Source organism: Eublepharis macularius, chromosome 8 (assembly GCF_028583425.1).
Source record: "Eublepharis macularius isolate TG4126 chromosome 8, MPM_Emac_v1.0, whole genome shotgun sequence".
Taxonomy (NCBI): domain Eukaryota; kingdom Metazoa; phylum Chordata; class Lepidosauria; order Squamata; family Eublepharidae; genus Eublepharis; species Eublepharis macularius.
Window position 1 is genome coordinate 11,660,791 of NC_072797.1, and position 25,886 is coordinate 11,686,676.

Sequence of the window (25,886 nt, forward strand, 5' to 3'; positions counted from 1 at the left end):
TTATAACCTGGTAAATTCTGTTGGTATTTAAGATGCCAAACAACATGAGGAAAGTGGTCTCTAACACAGCAAATATACACGGAGGACCCCGTTCAGAGACACAGTCCTAAGAGACCACTATATATAATGTATAAATTTAATACATCAGGGAAAGTGCAAAGTGCAAGAAAATCCCAATCAGTGTCGAAGCTCTTGATAATTGTTCCAAGCTCACTGACCACAATATAACCAATGCCTAATAACAGTGTTCACAATCAGACAATGTCCCAATTACTGTCAATAAATTGTTGCTGAAGAAACAACGCTGGTGAGTTTCACAGTTCCTTCAACATAACCATTCGGTCATCCGGTTTCTGTCGGCACTTGGTGGCAGAAGGACATGCTCCAGGAGAGCTATAGGTGGGAAAACACTCTCCCAGATCACCGAATGGTTATGTTGAAGGAACTGTGAAACTCACCAGCGTTGTTTCTTCAGCCACAATTTATTGACAGTAATTGGGACATTGTCTGATTGTGGACACTGTTATTAGGCATTGGTTATATCACGGTCAGTGAGCTTGGAACAATTATCAAGAGCTATGATACTGATCAGGATTTTCTTGCACTTTGCACTTTCACTGATATATTAAATTTATACTAAATATACAGTGGTCTCTTAGGACTGTGTCTCTGAACAGGGTCCTCCGTGTATATTTGCAGTCTTTAAGATGCTACTGTACTCAGATTTTTTCCACTACTACAGATGAATACGACTACGCATCTGAGAATGTCAAGAGAAGCCCTAATCTGGGATTATCTACTGTGACTGAGAAGAGCTCTCCAGAGTCTTTCTGTCTGTCTGCTCTTCCTCCTTAGATCATGCAAAAGAGGTGTCTTTCCTCATGCAAAGCATATGCTTTGTTGCCAAGATGGAAATTGACAAGAATAATAACATATTTCTCCCACTCACTTTTCCATTCTCTGCACCCAGCAGTGTTCAGGGAAAAACGATCTCGAGAGTTGTGAGTTTTTTGTTGGAGAAACAAGGTTCGCTTGATGAGATTCATCAGGCATATGTCAGCTGGCTTCCCTCAATCGTCTCTAAATTACAGCAACATCCCTTCAACGCGCTCAAAGTGCAAGAAACAAAGCTGCAAACATAATAAACTTCTAAGTGCTTGATCTCATCTAGCACTTCCTCATTTTCCAGATGAACTTTAAAGTAAACTCAACTGCCTCCAAATGAGTGCTTGAGGGGAAAGAAAATCACCAATAAAGATGATTCTGTGATGGAAGCTCATTGTTCAATATTTGGTTTGGTTTTAACATGTTCTGTAAGCACTTGTTTATACAAGCCATTCACGCGGAGATTAGAAGCCCCTTAACTCGATACTGTTTTCCATTTATTTACATGATCAAGGGCTTAACCCAAGTGTAAGGGCTGTTGCGTGTATTATACATCAGTAAGCTAGGGTTTGCAACTGAATTTACAGCCAGTGAATCACAGGTCCCTGATGGGTGCATGTGTTTGCAAACAGCTCTCTACCTCTTAATACTTTAAAATGATTGCAGCATAGAGTGGGGATGGCTCTGTGGTTGAGCACTCACTTTACGTGCAGGAAATCCCAGGTTTATTCCATGGCAACTTCTAGCTGACCCTCTTCCTTAGAGAGCTCCTGCCAGTCTAAGAAGAAAGTATGGAGCTCTATGGCCAGTGGTATGTGTTGTAACAGTATGTCTGGACACTAGGGGGCACTATTTTTCCCTTTCACTAGAACCATACTCTGTATCTGTATGAAGCCTCTCTTTGTCTGAGCTAGAAAGGTTCTCTCTGACAACTCGTCCTCTTTCTGTGTCTCTGTTTTCTCTCTCCTTGTGGTCTTGCAAAGAGGCATCTGCAGAGCTCTCTTGTACAAGCGTACCAGATGCACACCCATACTCTCACTCCCATGTTGCCAGATTAGCCGGCCACTTGTAATAGGGAATAGAATAGACATGGGCAAGAAATGGAAAAAGCTTGAAATGAAAGTTTCGTGTTTCATTGCAATCCACGAATTGTGAATCATGAAACTTCACAAAATTGACACGTTTGCTGAAACAATTCGCTAGTTTTGTGATTCGTCAGAACCCGAGGCATTTCAATGGCCCCCTTCATACCCAGAGATGCCAAACTCACAGGGAGACTTCAGCAGGCTCTCCTCCACCCACCCTCCCAGTTTGCAGGGAAGGGTGGGAAGGGAAGTACTGCCAGAGTGCATGACTGAAACGAGGACCAGGAGTTGTGGATCAGAGGAGGATGGACCGGCCGTGGTGGAGCTGGGGTGGGGTGGAGGAAAAAAGGCACGCTCACCCAAAGACCTTCCCACAGCAAGGCCAACAGCTGGAAATAAGAGGCTTCTTTCAGTCTCTTTAAAGCAGCAGCAGCCAAAAGCACAATCCCAAATCCTTCCACACACTCTCCCACTCCAATCCCAGCAAAATGCTGACATAGATCAGCTGACAGACCTGCCTAATAGGGTTTGGAGGGGTGATATTGGTGTGCCCACGGCTACAGAAAGCCCACCTCCTTGGTTGCCTAGGGGATTGACCCCCAGCTCCTGACTGTATAAGGCAGAATGGAAGCTCTCCAGATGGCTAGGAGAGCTGCCAATCAAGGGTAAGTGGGCTATGATTGGGGTTTCCAACGGCAACAAAAGGTCTGGGCCCACTGTTGCCTAGGGAATCAATGGATCAGCGCCAGCCTGTCTGCAATTATAAATCATTCACAAAGCTAACGAAACAGGCCAAAAAGTCGTAAATTTCGTGATAATTTCGTGATAACCACGGCCCCCACAAAACGCTGTTTCACAACACACGAAACAGCCCTTCATGACAAAATTTGCTTCATATTTCGATTCGTGCCCATGTCTAGAATAGAGTTAATTAGGCAAAGTCTATATTTGTTTCTTCTGCTACTTCACAAAATGCAAGTGCATGTAAATCAGCTTACATAAAACTAAGTTTTAACTGTTCCAGTATAGGCTTGGAGAGTGTTTCACCACACATGGTTCCACGCTTCGCTGACTGTGCAACTTTGCTACATTAACTAAAAAACGTAGCAAATGTAGCGGCTTGTTAGGTACATGGCAGCCTCACCAGTTCATATATGCAGAGGGTTTATCATATACCTGTGGTGGATAGTATTCCATGCCACTCTCAAGGGCAGGTTCGTGGCAGGGAAGAGTAACGATTCTGGCTTCATTTCAAGAGGGTAGCCATGTTGACCTGCAGTAAACAATGGCCATTTCCACACTGCTTACCTTCCCTCGGAACGACCTGGAACGTCGCGCAAAAAACGTGGAAGATCGCGTTTTCTCATGCGAGATTTGCGCAACGTCGCCCAATCTCGAGTGAGAAAACGCGATCTTCCACGTTTTTTGCGTGATGTTCCGGGTTGTTCCGAGGGAAGGTAAGTAGTGTGGAAACAGCCAATATTTCCAGGGTATAAGATTTCGAGAATCAAAGCTCGCTTCATCAGAATCTGATGAAAGGAGCTTTGACTCTCAAAAGCTTATACCCTGGAAATGTTGGTTTTTAAAGTTCTGGCTTCATTCACCACCCTCAATCATTAACAGGCAATTACTCCCATGTTGGGATGACAATTGAAAATGGACATACTTTCCAGAGCATCTTCAATTTCTTCATCAATCTGCTTCAGTGTCCCATCTTTCAGGAGTTTCTCGGTAAAGATTCGGGATGGGACCAGTTCCCTCATGATCTCGCCGTCCTCTTCAGATTTTGCTAACCATCTGTCACATGGAAAGGTGGTTTTTTCAGAACCCTGGCATGAACAGAAAATGAATGAACTCTTTAATACCAGAAAAATAGTTGCACCTATGGCTGAACGACCCTGTAGGGTGAAATTCTAGTAACCAACAGGGACTGCTTCGACTCAGTTTATCTATTTTTTAAATTTACATTCAACTATGACCAACTTTTCAGTTCCTGCTATATCCTGAAGCTGCTCAGTCCTTGTGGTGGAGAGTACCCGTCAAGTCATAGCCAATTTATGGCAACCCCTGTTGGGGTGTTCAAGGCAAGAGGCTAACAGAGGTGATTTGCCATTGCCTGCCTCTGCAACCTTGGTCTTCCTTGGAGGTCTCCCATCCAATTACTAACCAAGGCTGACCCTGCTTAGCTTCCAAGACCTAACAAGATCAGGCTTTCCTGGGCTATCGAGGTCAGTCCCTACATGTTTCTTAAGCCTGACCAGCTCCCTACTACACAAATACACATGCACACACACACACACACACACACACAATCCAGCTGTTGATGTATTTGGGGAATCTGTGGCCCAGAACACATTTATTTATTTAAAATATTTATATACCGTCTCTCCATCGAAATAGTCCAAGGAAGTCCCAAGAATAAAATCAATAGCACAACCCATATAAAATCATAATCTCAAAACAAACAAAACACCCCCGGCCATAATCAAGTTTTGCTTTGTGATGGAAACTTGCTGGGCGACCTTTGCCTAGTCACTCTCTCACCACCTAACCTACTTCATCAGGTTGATGTGAGGATGAAATAGGGGAGGGGAGAACAATGCTGTAAGATGGAGGTCCTGTACTTGGGCCATGAATTGTTGGATGTGGGGATCCAGCTCCCGATCTTTGATGGGGCATCACTTGTGCCCATTCCATTGGTTAGGAGTCTTGGTGTGATGCTGGACTCTTTTCTATCAATGGAGGCTCGGATCAAGGCAGTTGCCCAGTCTGCTTTTTTTCATCTCCGGCAGGCCGCAGCTTGCCCCCTGTCTTTCAACCCATGATCTAATGACAGTGAGCCATGCAACAGTCACCTCCAGATTGGACTACTGTAACTCATTTTACGCAGGGCTTCCTTTGGGTCTGATCTGGGTCCAGAATGCTGCTGCAAATGTCCTGATGGGTACACCATACAAGGCACATGTTATTCCAACCTTGCAACAGTTAAACTGGCTTCCTCTGGAGTTCCAGATCAGAGTTCTTGTCTTAACCTATAAAACCCTAAACAGACGGACCAGCATAACTGAGGGACCCCTCTCCCTGTATGTACCACAGAGAGTGCTCAGATCAGCAGGTAAACACCTACTGGTGGTCCCTAGCCCTAGGAAGGCTCGGCTGGCCTTGACCAGAGCCAGGGCTTTTTTGGTCCTGGCCCCAACCTGGCGGAACTCTCTGTCAGAGGATACTCGGGCCAGCCAAGATCTTGTATCCTTTCAATGGGCCTGCAAGACAGAGATATTCCACCAGGCGTATGGTGGAGGCCAGTCCTAGGTCCATCAAATAAGCCTCCCTACCGGTCTCCTGTCAGTGTGTGGGGGGGCTATATAGCCATCTGCCCCCCCACATGCATACAGTAGGATGATACCAACCCGCACGTCCCTTCATCCTCTATGTATGGTAGGTAGGGAAGAATGAAGAGGAGCTCCATCTTGGGTTTCTGAAATTATGTTTACTGTGACTTTGATTTTACTGTGCTAAAAATGTTGTATCTTTTGTATTTTATGCATCATAGTAACCCACCCTGAGCCCACTTGCGGGAAGGGAGGGCTAGAAATTGAATGAATGAATGAATGAATGAATGAATGAATGAATGAATGAATGAATGAAATAAGCAGCTTTGGATCACCAGTAGGGAGAAAAGTGGGGAATAAATTTTAAAAAAATGAATGAATGAATGAATGAATAGCCCCATCCACCAACTATCCATACTTCACACTGTCAGATTCACTGCACAGCTGTCCAGTGCCATTCTCCTCTGTATTACGAGGGAACTAAAATGCCCTGATTCGCCTGCCCTTCCCTTCAACATTCAGCACAGCAGATGAAAATGTAATTATGAGATGTAATTGGCAAGCATCAGTCCGCCTTTAGCTCTCTGCAGTGAATTCAGCTTGGCCTGCACAAATGTTGCCAATTTAATCTGACCTCGTTCTTTTTTTCTTTCCCCCTTGCCCAGTGCTCAGACACATCTAGATGCTCCTTAACAGTCTAATCAGGTAGCATGGCTTTCCGAGGCTTTGGCAGCATATTGCTATCCTGTGGCAGGCAGTAATATCCTGCGGCTGATGACGGCACGAACATGCAGCGCTCGGCTTTTCTCCACTTCTTCTCCCCTCCCCGTAGGCCCGAATCCAAAGCTCAGCAAGAAAACTGTGTGGCTCTCCAAGCCCCTAAAGACACAGCTGTCTGCTGCCTTTCTAGGTTGAAAAGAGCTGGTTCTACACTCAATCCCAAGCAGGAAAGGGCAGGGAGCTATCCAGAGTGCTGATTTTAATTGCTGTGTGCCAGAAGCTAGCAGATTGGCTGCTCCCATGCACTTTGCCCTTCAGCCCAACAATCGTTCCGAATCTCTCCTGTCCCTGGTGCCCTGCATGAGGCTCCCCCACCCACCCAGAAACACAGATTCCGCCCCCAGCATCCTTTCCCCCCTGCTTCTTTGTGCCTGAGCCCTCCCCATCAATCTTTTCCTCCTCTCGCCGCTGCTTCTCAATCCTTAGTCTTGCTTTCAGCCACCCTGCCGCAGGACACTTTGGTCCCCATGCTCCTAGAATCTCTTTTCACTCAGCTTCCCCTCCCATAGCTAAGGAGCAGGCACAAGAGGGAGGCAGGCAGAACGAACAGTCTGGCAGATGCTGCTGCGGAGATCAAAGCAGCCTAGAGACAGCCTGCGGCTGCACACATACAAAGACAGGCTTTCTCTATCCCTAAAGCGGATGTTTGCTTGGGTTCAGAAGCAGGGAGGGTGAGCAGGAGCCACACGTAACATGCACCAGTGGGTCTGCATTTGCTCTGGGGGTGGGGAAGGAAAGGTGCTGCTGCCGTTGCCCCAGAGCCCTTAGATGCGGCATGTGCAACACCACCACTAGGCACCTCTCTGTCTCCAATCTTGGCAGGATTTCCACTTTCCAAGACAAATTCAGACTCCCAAACCCAGTTCTGTTTTGTGATTTGAATGCAATGATCTGGAGGGCTTTGTTGATTGCTACATTGCTGATTGCTGAATAGGTTGAAGTTTCAGAGGTGATGGATTTCTTTTGAGGTAATATTGCGGGACAGCCAGCATGGTGCAGTGGTTGAATGTCATGCTAGGATTTCGAAGAACCAGGTTCGAATTCCCTTCTGCCATGGAAGCTTGCTGAATGATCTTCGGCCAGTTCCTTGCTTTCAGCCTGACCTACCTCACAGATCAAGATGGGTAGATCAAGATAGGTAGCTGTGTTAGTCTCTCTGTAGTAGCAGAAAAGAGTAAGAGTCCAGTAGCACCACAAAATTTGTGGTAGGGTATGAGCTTTCGTGAGCCACATCTCCCATATCTGAAGAAGCGAGCAGTGACTCATGATAGCTCATACCCTACCACTTATTTTGTTAGTCTTATAGGTGCTCCTGGACTCTTGTTCTTTTTACTACCTCACAGGGTTGTTGTGGGGATAAAAGGGAGGCAAGGGGGTCCCTTTTGGCCCCCTTAGATCCCCTTTGGGGAGAAAGGCGGGGTGCAAATAAATAAATAATATTTGTTGCTGACTTTAGGTTCGGTTTGTTAGCCACCCTGAATGACAAATGGCAGGCAAACCTTTTAAGAAACCACCCCAAAATATGGAGTGGCATTTGTTGGAAGAGGCTATGACTCAGTGGAAAAATCTATGGTTTGCATGCAGAAGGTCCCAGGTTCAATCCCCAGCACGTCCAGTAAAATGGATTCAGGTGGTAGGTCATATGAAAAACCTTGACCCAAGACCCCAGAGAGCCGCTGCCAGTCTGAGTAGACAATGCTGACCAATGGACCGAGTCAATATAAGGCAACTTCATGTGCATTCATATACAGGGAGAATCAGCAGCCAAGATTCTCAGTTCTCCCTCTGATTACCAGTTGTCTCTTGCAAATGCTTCCCCATTAGCCAATTTAATCCATTGTCCTGCCCTCTTGCACAGGACTGGAAATCTGTCCATCTGGGAAGGCAAAATGCCTGGAAAGAGGGGAGCAGGACATGTATGTAGCACTATGTAGCACTATGTAGTTACCTTCTAAGAAGCTGGACTTGGATGGAAAGAGAACCAGAAAGCTCTCAGTTTATTAGCACAGGTCAGTAGAATGTACATATTACACCAGTCTGAAGAGCTTTGGCATAGGCTGTCTGTTTCAGAGTCCCGTCAAAGCTGTTGGTCATTCCCTCCAAAGCTTGTCACGGTCCAGGACCCTGCTATCGGCAAGTCTGCCTCTCCCAATATATTCTAGAGTGACAGCACCGTTCCTAAGATCAAGGCCTGCTTCAATGTCAACATGCAGGAAGATCTAGTCCTTTTCTGCCCCAGTCATAGGCTTTTCTGTAGTGGCCCCTTTATTACGGAATGGCCTTTCTGAATGTGTTAGGAATAGAGATGGGCAGGAACCATAAAAAAAAAAAGAACCATGAGGTTCGCGGTTCATGAGTTTTCACGAACCAGGAACCACAAACTGGCACAAACTGGGGCAAGTTTATGAACCAGTTTGTGGTTCGTGGTTCGTGGGGTTTAAATGTCCCTTTCTGGCCACATAGCAGTGGCAGGGAAAGGAGCATTTGACAGTTTAAAGGGCCCTTTCCTGCCTTGCAAGAGGCAGGTCCCTTTAAACTATCAGCTGGCAGGCAGCAAGGGGGGCTCCCCCCTGCCACCTGCCAGCTGATAGTTTAAAGGGCCCTGCCACTTGCAAGTGGCAGGAAAAGTTTATACATTTAAACTGCCCCTTTAATACGACCCAAATGAACCAGTAGACCAGTTCATGGAAGTTCATGGAAACAAGCTTCCACGAACCACTGGTTCACAAACCACGAACCGGCCTGGTTCATGCATTTTTGGGGGGTTGTAATTCGATTCGTGCCCATCTCTAGTTAGGAATGCACCCATGTTGTTGTCATTCTGACAACAATGCAAGGTAGAGTTACTTGGACACAAAGCACAATGCCTTATATGGATTGTGTTTTAGTTTTTGGATTTTGATTTTGCACCAGCATGGCTGTGAACCAATTTTGCCTTATTTAGAAGCAGCTTTGTTAAATTGGCAATCTTCAAGTGTATGAATTTGTTTTTAATGTATCTGTGATCTTTCTTTCTTTCTTTCTTTCTTTCTTTCTTTCTTTCTTTCTTTCTTTCTTTCTTTCTTTCTTTCTTTCTTTCTTTCTTTCTTTCTGGTTTATCGAACATTTTAACCTGCCTTGAGTGCAGAGGATTATCTGATATGTATTTTAAACAACATCTTAACCTGCCTTGAGTCCAGCAGAAGAAAGACAGGTTAAAACTTCCTTAAACAAACAAAAAGGGAGGAGGTATATAAGATGGGAAGGCAGGTGCATTTGATTTTACAAGACTCTGTTTCCAACATACACATTTCATTTGTGCCAATTAGCAGCACCAACATTCCTCTTCCTTCAGAGTGGGAAGGAAAGAGGCAACCAAGGCCTCCTAGTGGGCTCTGGGCAGACTTCAGATTTTAACTGGAAACTTCACACCTTTCATCTCATTCCTTTAGCCACAGTTCCGCACTAGTTTTTTCACTCTCACCTGTGTTTCACAAAGCAACCCCCCCACACACACACACAAACACCCTAGCAGCTTCTGATGGAACGAATGCGGGGAGCAAAATATTTGCTTCCACACCCACCTTTCCATTTGGTAGAAGCCTGCGCACCTCCACTTTATTCAGATGCCACCCAGAATTGATCCCCGCACCATCATGCCCAATGCGAATCTTTTCAGTGATGTCTCCAATGTCCTCCAACTGCAAAAAAAAATGGGGGGGGGGATTAAAAAGTGAGCCTGGCTTTATGTTCTCACTTCCTTTAAATTGGTTGCTTGTTCCTTTCCTTCATTTCTTCTTTTTCCGTGGCACCAAACATCTGGCAGATGTTGCCAAAGTCTCCCAAACCCGACCATTTCAGAAGCACGTTAGATACAGGTTCTGCATAGCGAGTTCGGCCAGCTGAGGGCTGGAGCCGCTGATGCTCATGAACTTGACCGCATGAATGATGGAAAGGGATAAAATCCATATGAGTGTGATGGTTGATTCAAATGTTCAAGAAAAAAAAGGCACTTGGCAGAGTCTTTTTCATATGTATTGTTTCAGGTTGCAGGCAGGGGGTCTTGTTTCGAGGATATCACATTCCCCCTCTGCCCTCCGTCTCTACCATCAGGGGAAATCCAAAGGGGATGAGAACTGAGCTCTGATTTTTTTTACAGGATGGAGTCTTTTCTTCTGTCTTCTCTGCATCATGCAGGGGGGGGGGCATTGTGATACAAGCAGTGATTTAAGATGCTTTGCTGTAGAATTTCTAGCAAAAAATTGCAACTAAAGTAGACCCACCCAGCTCCGATCCACAGTATCAATTTCAGGTCAAAGACAGTTTCTCATTCCATTGTCTCTTGACTGCTCAAGCTGATGCTCTTAGGGAGCAAGCCTAAGCAGTCTACTCAGAAGCAAGCCCCCTTTTAGTCATTGGTGCTTACGCCCAGGAAAGTGTTCGTAGGATTTCAGCCTTGGGAGAAGGAAGAATGTTAAAATCTTCTCCATTTATTGGAGAATACTTTAGCCACAGAGGAAACAAATGATTTTCTCCCTCTTCTTCCCGTTGCAAAGAAGTCGCCAGCGTTTGTTCTATACATAGTAATGAAATGCCATGTGACTTTCAAGACAGGCAATGACATAAACCTACTCCACCACCCCCTCCTGCAAAACCTCAACCCAGCCCAAACAGTGTATTTATTACATCTCTTCACACATTGCCAGCAAATCACCTCTGAGAAGTGTAGCAGATAACGGTTTTTAAAACGCTTTTAGAACATCATCTGCAGAATGCAAAGCGGGTCTGGCAGTAAAACTACTAAAAGAGAAGAAGAGGCAATTCATAGTTCTGGGAGATCTGGTGTCCTAGAATTGTTTTCAAGGGCTATTAGACTTCAGATTATAGATTCTCACCAGTGACAGGAAACTGGCATTTTGCTCTCCTTTCTTACCATTTCTCCTTCACTTCCTCCTTTCTCCCCCTCCCTAAGTAAGCTAAAATACCTGTAACTGGAATGAATGCCCTGTTTATTCCTATCTCACCTTCCTTCTTCTCGCATTTTTTTTGTCAGCCTTCTGTCAAGTGTTGCAATTGTAAGCTCTTTGGGGCAGGGATACGATTTTATTAAAACTGTACATTCTCTACACGTACAGTTTTTATTTTATCTCAACCTTTTGATTACTCAGTCTGTTATTTTGGGCTGAGCCCCCTTTTTTTTGCTTTAGTCACTATGCAAATAAATGGTGATCATGCTCTGAGAACTAAAAGCGAGGGGGAAATGATACAAATTAAGCAATAAATTTTAGGAACAATTTCACATTAATCTGAAGAAATGCTGAAACATCCTAAGACCTTGTGACATCAGAAACATGCAGGAATAAACCATGTTAATCAACTGGCTGAGAGCCAGTTTGGTGTAAGGGTTAAGAGCGGCAGGATTCTAATCTGGAGAGCCAGGTTTGATTCCCCACTCCTCCGCTTGAAGCCAGCTGGGTGACCTTGGGGTCAGTCACAGCTCTCTCAGAGCACTCTCAGCCCCACCCACCTCACAGGGTGATTGTCATGAGGATAATAATAACACACTTTGTAAACTGCTCTGAGTGGACATTAAGTTGTACCGAAGGGCAGTATATAGATTGAATATTATGTTATTATTAAAAGATAAAGATCTAGATGAGGAAGTAGATGAGGCACGTATCTGATTTTTTTTTTACTATGACACAAAATTTGAATAGATTACATTCAGCATGGAGGATTTTAGAAAATAAAACAGAAGCATATTGTAGCCTACATTTACATGCAGATATATCTACTGAAGTAAATACTATAAAGCCTCCACGATGACTCACAGCCTCGGTTCTGACATAACCATGATTTGGCAGTATGTGGATTAACTCAAGGGTCTCTTATCCTCACAGCCTCTCCCTTCTGCCCTCATGCAGCACATTCCAATCACATCCCCTGATTTGCTCTCGATGGGCACATGAAGATTCCAACTTACGTTTCTGTCACAAACCCTCATCTAACTCAGGCTTGGGCTGACCTTCCTCTACCTTGAGGTAAAACTTCTCCTCTCTAAGCCTATGAAGCTGAATACTGGGCTGAGAAGCCTTTAGTAGCGTGGTGGAGATTTAGCTTCAACTTTCTTTCTTGTCCCACCCTTTGGGAACATATAAGTGATATGGTTACCCAGCCAGGTCCAAGTAGGGGAAATATCAAGGGTTTGCTCTTCCCTTAAACAGAAACTGCCACACAAGGCTTGTGGAGATTCAAAATGAAACAGAAGGTTTATTTACAAGTAGGTAAAATAAGAAGGCATGTAGGCAGGGGTTTAAAACTGAAGTAACTTAGAGGTTTATGAACTGAATGCTTCAAAGGTGTGAGGCACAAAACCCTTCATACGGTTCTTAAGTTGCTGGCTTGTAGGAGAGATGTTGGTGTTATCAGACGTAAAAGTTGTTACAGGAAGTTCTTTCTGAGGTTGGCACTCCTTCACAAGTTAGGTGCTCCACTGTTAACACACACACAGAGTACAACTTCCCCTCTTCTGCAGACCTTAGGGTACTCCACTGAGTCAACACCCTTTCTAGATACTGGGCAGGCATTACAGTTATGTCCCAGCTATAACCCTGTTCCTGTGCCGAAGAGGAGACTCCTTTCTACCAACTTCCTTGACCCACTACAATTCCCAGAATTCTCCTCTCTTGTGTCTACACAGACGTTAGTGCTGTCTTTCTCACTTTAGTCCAAGGACTAAAAGTGCTTAATGATTTTTCCTTAAAGGGTACACTTCCCCCTTCCTTCCTCACACAGAGGCCTCAGTGTTATTATCCTCACAACAATCACCCTGTGAGGTGGGTGGAGCTGAGAGAGCTCTGAGAGAGCTCTCAAACCTAGCTCTCCAGATTAGAGTCCTGCTGCTCTTAACCACTACACCAAACTGCACTTGGAGTCCCAAAATGGACCAAACATTCCCTCCCCCCCACACACATCTGTTGTGCCACTGATAGTGAAATCTGACCTCAATGATGAACTGGTTCACAGAGTTCCTCTCAAAGTACATCCTTCGCTCCCTCTTATTGAGGCACAAGGATTTCTGTCGAGTGCAAACCCCGTCAGCTCCATACAGGACAATAAAAACGTCTGCGTCAGTGCCAGCTCCAAAAACATCACTCGTGTAAACAGTAACCTCATAGGGAACGACTGCAAAACAGACAGGAAAAGCCAAGAGTGCTTCAAGACACGAATCACAGAAGATCTTTCAAGGGTCTCACTGGGAACAATCAATACACATTTTAACAATCCAGTTAAAAGCTAAGAAACAAGAACATTTATCCAGAATGGTGTCAGCATGCCTCTTGTGGTGAACGGCCTGAGGCTTCAGAGAGGAAGGAAAGGGGGCACGAAGTCTCTCTACACGAGGCATATTACAGGAGGATGCTCAAAGGTAGGGGGAGGCAATGTTAGACAGGAAGCATAGTTTAAAGGCTCTGTCAGTTTCAGCTCTCTACGCAGAGCTGGCAGAGATTGCTCCTCAGAGAGCTTGTTAATTTCATGTTCGCCTCCATGAAGGCTCTGTCAGTTTCACTTCCCCATCAGGGAGGTGAAGATAAAATTAACAAACCCTCTGAGGAGCCATCTCCACTGGCTCTGTGTAGAGAGATGAAATTGATAGAGCCAGCTAACTTTGCATCTCCCTACACTTGAGTGTCCTCGCATAAGATGCCTCATGTAGAGACACTCTGTGATGCCAGGCTCCAATATGGTGCCATGCAGCCCTTCATTTATTTAAAACAAATATCCTACTCTCTCACCTTAGCTTCAAGGAGGCTAACAAAGCAACAACTAGGGTTGTCAACTCTGGTTTGAGAAATTCCTGGAGATTTGGGGGCAGTGCTACCACAACACTCTAGGATCCCTCCAAATACTGGTGTTTTATCATAAAGTTCTAGGTGAATCCAAGAGTGTCTTGTCAACGCAGTGACATCACTTTCGGACTTGTGCCAGAAGTGGGATTGCATCATTAGTGTAGTAATACTTTTCTTTCCACACAGCCAGTCGTTCTCACCCTTTGCCAGCTTTTTGTGTATGTTTTGGTGAGTTACTCCAAAAACTCAGCCTCCACACTCACTCCCCAAAAGTGTTTATCTTGCGCTTTGAGGTTGCAGGACAGTGCTTTTTGGAGGGGAGGTCGGGCACTTTCATCATCACTGCCCGCCTCCCTTTCAATTTTTTTTTTTGCTCTGCATATGCACAATTGCATGCTGAGATCTTCAGGAGAGAAACTGGGCTGTGATCAGACGATTCCTCAGAGCACTTTAACCATTACATGCCCAAGAATTCAGAGGAAGCGATCTGTCAGCCCACAGAAAAAGAAAAGACCAGGGAAAATTCGGTCCCAGAAAAGGCTCTGAAAAAAACAGAAACCAAGCAGCCTGCAACCGTTTTGCAAACGGAGACTTCTGGAATTGTGGGGGAAAGCCACCAGCATTCCATGAGTGAGTCTTCCCTATAAGGGCATATGGAAACGGCCCATGTTTTCTCCACCAGCCTGGACAGCCAGGAAGCCTCCTATGATCAAGAGGTTACAGCAAGACCAGTGATATTTCCTGGTAACAGCAACACTTCTGAATCAGGGTTACTTCCTGCCCTGAGCTACTTGGAGATTTGTTTTACCTGTGATGCAGACCGCCTTTGTCTCATTCCACTCAGGGAGCACCTGCATTTTGCTCACAATAGTGCTGAGTCACAGTATTTTGTTTGACTCAGCAATAAAAGAGAGTCTCAGCAGAACTCAGCAAGCTCCCGAGCCAGGCAGACATTGTAAGATGTAGCACACTAAATGGCAGTGGTGTGTGTGTGTTTGTGTAGGGTGACAGCAAGAGGACACGATTTTAAGATTTCGGCCAGGGTGCGAAAAAATGTCCAAACCGAGTCTTGCTGACAGTCTATAGTCACATTCATGCAGCAGATTTTACAACCACATGCCCTGAGGTGCAAATTTAACTAGGATGTGCAGTGACATACGAGGCCCTTCCTTCTTGGCAACAGCCAAACATCCCTGCCATGTGTTCTTTTCCTCCAGCCAACTAACTATATCTGTACTGTGAGAGTAATGGCTGGAAAATTGGATTATTGTTAGAAGCAGAAAGTATTCATTTAAGCAGAGCAACCGTGTAGAAGCCGGCTAGGGCGAGAGGGTCCTCTCCTTCCCTAGCCCATCTCAGTTAAGCTTGTCAGCTTTGAAGGTGGAGTTAAAACTCCATTAAACATTTGAACTCAGAGCCAAGCTACAAGAGATGAATTACACGAGGAGGAGCAAGTGAAGGGGGTTGCAGTGTTAGCCGGGAAGCTGAGATTGGAAGGCTTTGTTAATTTCCCCTCTCTACAGAGCCAGGGAAATGGCTGCTCAGAAGGTTTGTTAATTTCCTCTTTGCTTCTGGAAGGCTCTGTCAGTTTCACCTCCCCTTCTAAGGGGCAAGAGGAAATAAACAAACCCACTGAGCAGCCATCTTTGCTGGCTCTGTAGAGAGGGGAAATTGACAAAACCTTCCAATCTGTTTTAAAACTCAGCTTCCTGGCTAACATTGTGACTCTCTTCACGTCCTCCTCCTTGTGTAATTCATCTCTTGTAGCTTAGCTCTCAGAGCCAAACTACAAGTGATGCCTGACACAGGTTGGACACTTGTCAGCTTCCCTCAAGTCTTGCAGCTGTAATGGAGAGCCAAGCTGTAAAACTAGGATGCCTACATTTCCCATCAAAACTTGAGGTAAGCTGACAAGTGTTCAACCTGTGTAATTCATCTCTTGTAACTTAGCTCTCAGTATGAGTACACTCAGGGCTTTTTTTCTGGGAAAAGAGCTGGTGGAACTCAGTGGTGGAACTCAGGACCGCACAATGATGTCACTTTGGGTCAGCTGGAACAAGGGAGGAGTTTTTTAAAGTTTAAATCATCCTTGGCGAAAATGGTCACGTGGCCGGTGGCCCCGCCCCCTGATCTCCAGACAGAGGGGAGTTTAGATTGCCCTCCGCGCCGCTGTGCAGAGGGCAATCTAAACTCCCCTCTGTCTGGAGATCAGGGGGCGGGGCCACTGGCCATGTGACCATTTTCAAGAGGTGCCGGAACTCCATTCCACCGCGTTCCTGCTGAAAAAAAGCCCTGAGTATACTGGAGCTAAAGATATAGCAGTTCTTGTTACTCAGAAGCCCAAATCGTAGTGAGACACTCTAACCACTCATCATGCTGGCCCTTCTTACTCACATGGGACATACATCCTTGTCTGAAGTTCTGCAGGAAAGAGGACCCGTTCAATAGAACCATCATCTTCTGATTTATCCAGCCAACGGCCACACGGGAAAACCAGGCACTGTCCCAGGCAATGACCGTCCACTTCTACCCACTCGAGAAACCAACCTGAAGCTTTACCTGCAGCAGAAATGAAGACCTTTTTCATGCAAACTGTGTTGGATGAGTGTAGCTGGACATCAAACTGTGATGAAGCAAACAAACCACACGTGATATCTTGCTATCCACAAGAAACAAACTCAGTTATAAGTGTATACTCAAGAGTCATCCAAAGAGAGTCATACATTTTTAAATTTCAGTTTACTCAAAAGTTATCAAGAGTCAGTTTAAACAAGTTTCTGTGTAGACAAACAATATGCAGCTTACGTAACAACCAGGAGCTCCCTTCTTAAAGTGGCTTGTGCTAATGATTCATCATAAAAGTGGCATATACAAAAAGAAGATTAGGTTGCTTCTTGAAACCGACTGTGAATTCAATAAAGTGCAATAAAGTGCAAGTGCTCAATAAAGTGCAAGTGCTCCTATAACATTTCACAATTGATATATGCAGTTAACAAATAGTATATTGCTCTGTTCTATTCATATTGCACAATTTCACTTTTAAAGTGCTCAAACATTCATAATAAAGGAGCAACTCTGATTTGAGACTGTATGACTCTCCTTTGATGACTTTCTTGAGTATACACTTATAACTGAGTTTGTTTCTTGTGGATAGTAAGATATCCTGTGTTGTTTGTTTGCTTTATCATTGGGTCATCAAACTGTGGCATCACCAGAGAAGGAAGAGTGGACTTGCCCGAGCACCTCTTGGCCACGGAAGCCTGGGTCCGGATAATAACAACATTAATAATAACATTCGATGTATATACCGCCCTTCAGGACAACTTAATGCCCACTCAGAGCGGTTTACAAAGTATGTTATTATTATTATTATTATCCCCACAACAAACACCCTGTGAGGTGGGTGGGGCTGAGAGAGCTCCAGAGAACTGTGACTAGCCCAAGGCCACCCAGCTGGCTTCAAGCGGAGGAGTGGAGAATCAAACCCAGCTCTCCAGATTAGATTCCCGCGCTCTTAACCACTACACCAAACTGGAATGTTGGCCACTAGCAACCTAGATTTTCATGAATGCGCTGCTCATCCTCTGTGAATGGCCCTGTTCATTTCTATATCCATAAGCCCTCCCCGACCCACCACCATGGACTACCCAAGGTTTATTGCATGCTTTTTCCTGGCTACCATTCCCCCGCCGTGCATGAACACACGAGTATTTTTGAAACTGGTCAGCATCCTTATGGGTATAATCATAGTCATTTATGAGGCAGTCTTGTCACAAGCGCTTGAATTTATGGCAACCACCACGTGCAGCAGAAGACTGGAACGGAAGACGGTTCCAGTGGCACGTTTGGGCAGTAATGTGGGCTTCCCTCACAATTTATGTCTGCAGTGTGGCTCTAGACTTTTAGCATTTATTGCATGAGTAGCCAATATACAAACATAAGTGCACATGATTGGAGGGGTAGCTGCCTTGCAATTGGTGGAAACATGGCATCACTGCTAGCATGATGAGTTTCTGGCGATTCCTAGAGCTACCCACTGTCACTTCCCTGTTTTCCCCGGAAGTGACATCATCAAGCTGGTGCCGCCATTTTTGTTGTTGTTTTTTAATTCCCTTGCTGTTGTTTGAAGTGGCAGCAGGCAACGAGAACACAGGACAGGCGATTCCCCTGCCCCCACTGGGGGCTTGGTAGCCTGTAGACATACCTGAGTTGTCATGGCCGATCTTTATTTTCTTCAGGTCTCCAAGGTCCACGCATTCCACCGTGAATATGTCGGTTTTGCCTCGTTCAAATTTGTTCTTGTTCATCTTGGAGGCCTTCAGGTAGATGGTTCCTGTTTTGTTTTGATCACAGATTTTCATTTACGGGAGAGGACAGTGGAGCCCGGTCTTCGCCACGCTTACACCTCTGCTGAGGTACTGACCATTTGAACACCCACCAAAAGCGGTGCCAGGTCTCCCTCTTCATTATAAAGCTGCCCAGTTGGCTGCCCTCAGATCAAATGAAAGTGTACCCCATGAGGTACGATTTGATCCAGTAACATCCCACCTGCATGGATGTTAACCCCAAATATGCCAATATAGAGTAGATATATATTAGGGATGCCCACCAAATTCTCCTCAACTGAATCTCTCCCCAGATTTTTGAGTTCTGAATTACGGTGAGTTGTTTCTAAAGTGGAACTTTTTCTTTCTCTATTGATTCCTGGACTTGGTTCAAAGTGTGAATGCCACTATTTACAGTTCATGCATCTTTCCTTCTCCTTGACATTACGGATGCACACCAGCACATTGATAAAACACAGCAAAAAAGCATGACATATGCATCAAGTGTGCGGTGTGCATGGATACATCAGTAAAACAACACACAAAAGAATCTTAATGTAATCATTCTGTGCCACTTTACTTTGAGAATTTTTTTTTCAGTGTTTTACCAATGACCACATCTGTTTCAGAATGGGGGGGGAGCAGATCTGAAAGGTGTGGCAAATGGCACATTCTTCAGTTGTATTTCATTCTTTCGAAACAGGATTTATAAGGAGGATTTCTACAATGATGCATGAAGCACCGTATGCATAATATTCAGGGCTTTTTTTCTGGGAAAAGAGGTGGTGGAACTCAGTGGTGGAACTCAGGACCGCACAATGACATCACTTTGGGTCAGCTGGAACAAGGGGGGAGTTTTTTAAAGTTTAAATCGCCCTCGGCAAAACTGGTCACATGGCCGGTGGCCCCGCCCCCTGATCTCCAGACAGAGGGGAGTTCAGATTGCCTTCCACGGAGGGCAATCTAAACTCCCCTCTGTCTGGAGATCAGGGGGCAGGGCCACCGGCCATGTGACCATTTTCAAGCAGTGCCGGAACTCTGTTCCACTGCGTTCCAGCTGAAAAAAAGCCCTGATAATATTTCAGGAAAGGAATGGGACAATCCGCTGAAGAATGCTCAAAGCATTTTATAGTCATTATTATCTTGGGCTTTATTAAATGTGATGGTGGCAAACCAAAAGCACACACCTGCATGGCTTTATAGCACATACAGCTGCTTTTGCACGGTTACCAGCCCAGTTAAAATAAACTGCACTGTGCCCCCACTAGTGGGTCTTTTTACCTTACCAGCATCTTATTTCAATGGTGCCGAAAGCTATGCTCACAGTGTTGACTGACAAGGGGAAAAATGTGATGCCGCAGCATACTGTGAATATATTAAATGTGATTATCGCAACACTTGAAAAGGATATACTTCAGTTTAGTGAATTTGGGTAGCTCGCTTCAGGCTGGTGCAAAGAAGGAATATGTAATTTTGTATTAATATTAAAGGGCTAGCATTACTAAATAAGAAAATATTCAAAATGCAGCTTGCTTAAACACTCTTTTGTAGAGTTTTTCTTTATTATGGTTTTAAAAATTTACAAATAACAAGAACAACGACGATTGATTTATATACTGCCCTTCAGGACAATTTAACGCCCTCTCAGAGCCGTTTACAAAGTATGTTGTTATTATCCCCACAACAAAACACCCTGTGAGGTGGGCGGGGCTGAGAGAGCTCTGAGAGAGCTGTGACTGACCCAAGGTCACCCAGCTGGCTTCAAGTGGAGGTGTGGGGAATCAAACCCGGTTCTCCAGATTAGAGTCCCATGCTCTTAACCACTACACCAAACTGGCTTTAATGTTTTTGTTACTTATGGTAATAAATATCTTCATACGAGGTCAGAACAACAATTTTGTCTACTTCTATTTGAATACTGAAGAAAAGTCCTCTGGGAAAGGATACATCTGGATTCCTGTCTTCTTGCCATTGTTATTCCTTAGTCATCGCTGCTTTTGTTGTAATTTCAGTCGTTGTTATCATCATATTTGAAAGTGAGTGCTATTTCTCAGTCAATTTTTGAGCTGCATTTATTCCTTGTTACTGTATACTCGTCCACAAGTATTGCAATAATCACATTTAATATATTCACAGTGTTTGCTGTGGCATCACATTTTTTTTCAAGTAACACTCACAACAGCCCCGGAATGTAGGTCAGTATTTTTACCTTCATAATACAGATGAGGAGAACTGGAGCTGATGAAGAATAGCTGTCAGATGCGCCCTGCTTATCTGCCATGTGTGTCTATTATACTCTGTGTTATATTCTGGGCCTCTGAGAATGTATAGAGGAATATCTGTGTAGCTGTCTAACTGTGCAGCTGTGAATTGCTTATCTTGCAGGTGGCTGCTTTCACTTTCTCGACTGGCCTGGGAAAGTGCCCTTGAAGTGCCGATCGGAGCCATATCTCCCTGAGACATGAAATGAGCTCATCCTTGTCTTCCTCTCCCCTACCCCATCCAACCTTCTAGGCCCTGCGCACCTAAATTCTAGCGGTCCTTATCCCAGAGCGGGAACCTTGCCCTATAACTTTGCTTTTCCCCTTTATGTCACTTCTGCCAATGCTGTTGTCTGAGTGCACTGATACTGATGGATCGCTAATAAAGAAACTTTAACTGGACTCTTGAAGTGTCTGCAATGAAGTAACTGGGGATCTAACTAGCAGAGCCTGACAATAGCTCATCTAAGGCCTCTACTGAGCCTGTGGCTGAGGCAAATTGGAGCAGAGATGAGTGAACATTCCCAATTTAATTTATCACATTTGATTGTAATTTTTTCAACAGTTTTTGTTCTCTGCTGTTCACTTTTGCTGTTCAGTTTTGTAGAGTTACATGTCCAGATACACACAATGCACACAATATGCATTTACAAACTATATCATTTATTAGTTCAATATACATATAACATTTGATGCTGTTTTCGTCAGCATTCAAATCAGACTGGGAAATGTGTGCCTTCTTTGGGGAAAATTCAAAGCCAGGAAACCAAAAGGGGCACAAAAATGAATCCCAGATTTGATTCATACCGGGAAGAAAAACAAAAGCCAGCAACGGATATGAAAGTAGAAACAGCAAGGGTGAGAAATACAAATTCATCCCTCAACTGGACACATCCCAGTTTAGAGCTCTTTAGCTAGTGCAGTATGCCAAATTCTCATATATATCTTACAGTGATTGTCCAAAATTTGGTGTGAATGTTGCCAATCCCAGCCAAATTTGAAGCATGTCCCAAACTTCAGAAATATACTTATAAATAATGCCAATCACCCAAATATGTTTCTTGGTATTCACTAGGGGAAATCCCAAACCAGAGGAGATAGGCGTGTGAATGCCAAATTTTGGACTTTTGCCGTAAAGCAGTAAGAAGAGATTCCTGCATGTCCAATGAAAATCAGACCATGAAGCAGTCCAAATTTAGCAACTGCTGTATGGGCCAAAAGGAATCTTAAAGGGCTCCAGAGCAATCTTGGACATCCAGCCAAACAGATTGAAGATACAGGCTGATTCTGCACACTTCCAATCATATTTATAAGAGTCCAGTAGCACCTTTAAGACTAACCAATTTTATTGTAGCATAAGCTTTCGAGAATCAAGTTCTCTTTGTCAGATGCCTGATACAGAGACTGGTCAAATACAGAAGAGCAGGAGAGAGAAGAGGCAATTAGGGGGAGGAAGGGGGAGGGAGCAATCAAAACATTCCTTTGCTAGTATATGTAAACATCTCCTTTTAGTGTGTGTATCAGTTGGCTTCAAAGGAGTTTGCCCTGTTAGTTTGTAGAAGCCAAACAGCTAGACCATCCAATTCCAATGCAGTATGGGCCTTCGATAGCCACACTAAAAGGAGATGTTTACATATACTAGCAAAGGAATGTTTTGATTGCTCCCTCCCCCTTCCTCCCCCTAATTGCCTCTTCTCTCTCCTGCTCTTCTGTATTTGACCAGTCTCTGTATCAGGCATCTGACGAAGAGAACTTGATTCTCGAAAGCTTATGCTACAATAAAATTGGTTAGTCTTAAAGGTGCTACTGGACTCTTTTTGATTTTGCTACCACAGACTAACACGGCTAACTCCTCTGCATCTATAATCATATTTATAGATCATTTGGAACGGATTTTTTCGTGTGCGGAACAAAAAATCCACCTCAAACTATTGATAAAGTGCTTTGAAAGTGCATTATCCAATGTGTGCGGAATCAGCCACAGTGTGTGTATTCCCTAACATGAGTAAGGCTATTGGGATTCAGCCACACTAACACACAAATGTTTTGCCAAGAGGAGGAGAAAGCATTTACTAAGGAATAGAGTGATGTGCTGTGCCAACTCTCTTGAGCCGGTGCAGACAACAACCATTCGAACAGCCCACATCCATCAAGGGTCGTTTCTTACCTGTATCATCTTTGGTTCCATAAAGCACAATGAAGACATTGGCATCCGTCCCTGCGTGCTTCTTGTCCCCCGTTTTCACTGTCACGGTGAACGTAGTGGATTGAGCTGCCAAAAAGAAGAATCTCTGCTGAGAAAGGTGACTGGGAGGAAAGGTCCGTCAGTGGCTACTAGCCCTGCTAACTAAATGGAACTTCCATATTTAGAGACAGTCAGGGCTTTTTTTCTAGAAAAAGAGGTGGTGGAACTCAGTGGGTTGCCCTTGAAGAAAATGGTCACCTGGCTGGTGGCCCCGCCCCCCTGATCTCCAGACAGAGGGGAGTTTAGATTGCCCTCCACGCCACTCAGCGGCACGGAGGGCAATCTAAACTCCCCTCTGTCTGGAGATCAGGGGGCGGGACCACCAGCCAGGTGACCATTTTCAAGAGGTTCCGGAACTCCATTCCACTGCGTTCCAGCTGAAAAAAAAAACCCTGGAGGCAGTCAACCTCTGAATCCCAGGGGCATCATCAGGGGAAGGCCTCGGCCTCTATTATTTTGATTATTATTTATTATTTATTGGATTTATTATCCGCTCTCCCTGCGGACAGGCTCAGGGTGGATCACAACACAGATAATTATGTTTACAATAAAATCAGCATTAAAAGCATAAAAACAGTTTGCACAATAAAATTGGGCAGCCATCCGTATTGCTCAACCCTGGCCCCAAACATCTTCTGATATTGGTGGAGGAACTGGGGGTGAGGGGTTTTTTCTAACCCCCTCAACAGGAGACCAGCAGAGGAGCTCGCCCCTGTCTCAGCCTCAGCCATATGCCTGGCTGAACATCTCTGTCCTGCAGACCCAGAGGAAGAATAGTAAATCTCGCTGGGCCCTTGTTCCAACAGACAGCGAAGGTCCTGTTGTTGGCCCTCTAGATTAACAGGTTGGCTATTGTGTGCGACAGAATGCTGAACTAGACAGACATCTAGTCTGATCTACCAAGGCTCTTCTTATAGTTTTATATTCTTGTGAGCTAGTATGAGTAGTATTTCTTCTTCTGTGTGGGGGGCAATTTTATGGAACAGAATGGGATTTGGGAATCAAAATAAAACAAAACATTTTATTATTTACTTTATTTAAACCTTGTCCTTCTCTCCAATGATGACCCACAGTTTATCTACACAACAAACTTATGAGGTAGGTTAGGTTGAATGTGTGTGACTTAGGGTTACCAGCTCCAGGTTGGGAAATTCCTGGAAATTTGGGGAGTGGAGCCTGGAGAGGGCAGGGTTTGGGGAGGAACCGCATTAATCTATATTATCATACAGTCCACCTTCCAAAGCAGCCATTTTCTCCAGGGGAACTGATCTCTGTGGTCTGGAGATCAGTTGTGATTCCGGGAGATCTCCAGACCCAACCTAGAGATTGGAAACCCTACTGTGACTGGCCCAAGGTCACCCAGTGAGCCTCCATAGCAGAACGGGGATTCGAACCTGGGTCTCCCAGATCCTAGTCTGACACTCAAACCACTACACCACACAAAATCTCACGGCAACTTAAAGACTAAAAACATTTATTTCAATACGAGATTTTGTGGATCACAGCTCCATTTGTCACATAAAAGTGTGATGAGAAACTAGAGAGGGAAATTTTTATGGGTCAGAATGGAGGGGGGGAGTCAAGGCTTGGTGTGAATTACACCATGACATTTTCAACTGTAAATCTCAATGTAAGAGGGAAAGAGGGGAGTGAACATAGAAGGGCCAGGTGTGTGTCTCATCATAAATCAACTGAACTAGCAGTTACACATACTGGAGAGAGGTCAGAAGATCAAACAAATAAGCAAATGGTTTATTGGAAAATTAACTGATATGAGTACAAGGTTATAATCTGAAAAATCACGTTAATCATAACCTCAACATCCTTGTGCTTATATACCACTCTGCTGGACAAATTAGTGCCACACTCAGAGCGATTAACAATTCAGTGTTATTATTATCCCCACAACAGACACCCTGTGAGGTGGGTGGGGCTGAGAGAGCTCTGAGAGAGAGCTGTGACTGACCCAAGGTCACCCAGCTGGCTTCAAGCGGAGGAATCGGGAATCAAACCCGATTCTCCGGATTAGATTCCTGCCACTCTTTTCATTATTATTATTATTATTTTATTGGTTTCAAAAAGAACACATACATATACACATAGACATCACATCAGGGGATATCAAAGACAAATTCATAAGAAATCAAAGTTGATAATAACAACAAACTATATATTATACTCATTTTCCATCTCTACAGTTCCTTCCTCTTTATATCTTGTTTTCCTTATCCAAAATCTAGTTTTCCTGTAAGGCTACCCTGCTTAATTCCTGTAAGTATTCTCTCCTATCTTTATATCCTGTACTTAATTTCTTGTTCCATATTTTGATTTAACCCATCTATGAAAGGGTGTCCATCTTTTCTGCAGATCGCCCCTACTTTGTTCTTTTATCAGGTCTGTTAAGCCATCCATTTCTGCTGTTTCTAAGATTTTTTTCTATCACTTCTCCTTTCAATGGTATCTCTAGCTTCTTCCAATACCTCACATATATTATTGATTCCTGCCACTCTTAACCACTACACCAAACTGGCTCTTGACCAGGGCAAACTGAATATATTGATGGGGGGGTGAGTATTTATTCGTTTCTCAGATCACAACGTCTGGAGACCCCCACGAAAACGATAGTTTATCAGTTGAACACAAATGAAAAGAAACCTGTGTAAAGCGGAGTGGATGGATGGACATAGGCGAGAGGAGTTTGGAAGGTTGGCCCACTGTAACAATGCTGCAGATGGGGAGGGGGAGTCCTTGAGGAATGTTGGCAACTGCATGCCCAGAGCGCTGGAAGTGACAGCCTGTTCTTTGGAGTTTGATGGATCTTGTGAAGACAAAGGGGCTGCACAAGAGCGTGCACTGGGCACCTTTCGGATGCTGAGGAAGGCAGCCGGTATGTTCAGAACTGGGGACAAGGGCAAGCTTGGGTGCAGGTTGTGAATGCAGGACTACATGATGGTGAAGAAACTCCAGCATGCCGGACAGGATGTGAGGCCTAATTCTTCTATGGAATTCACTGCCATAGAACGGCTGCCAGTGTGATTTACATTTTGAAAGAGCTAGGTAAATATGTAGGCTGGAGCCAGGGCTGCCATCTTCCCACCTGTTAGAGCGGTGGCAGGAAAAAAATAAACAACAACAACAAAGGAT

At 44.5% G+C, this 25,886-nt stretch overlaps 1 protein-coding gene across 1 annotated transcript in view; it reads right to left on the reverse strand.

Annotated features, from left to right (window-relative positions):
- Positions 1–25,886, reverse strand: part of LOXHD1 (lipoxygenase homology PLAT domains 1) — a 222,286-nt gene that overhangs the window by 85,316 nt on the left and 111,084 nt on the right. The window contains exons 24-29 of the mRNA XM_054986641.1: positions 22,665–22,769; positions 18,116–18,244; positions 16,306–16,470; positions 13,065–13,246; positions 9,646–9,762; positions 3,637–3,799 (exon numbers count right to left, since the gene is read on the reverse strand). Coding sequence (XP_054842616.1) covers positions 3,637–3,799; positions 9,646–9,762; positions 13,065–13,246; positions 16,306–16,470; positions 18,116–18,244; positions 22,665–22,769 — 861 coding nt within the window. The remainder of the gene's footprint in view (positions 1–3,636; positions 3,800–9,645; positions 9,763–13,064; positions 13,247–16,305; positions 16,471–18,115; positions 18,245–22,664; positions 22,770–25,886) is intronic.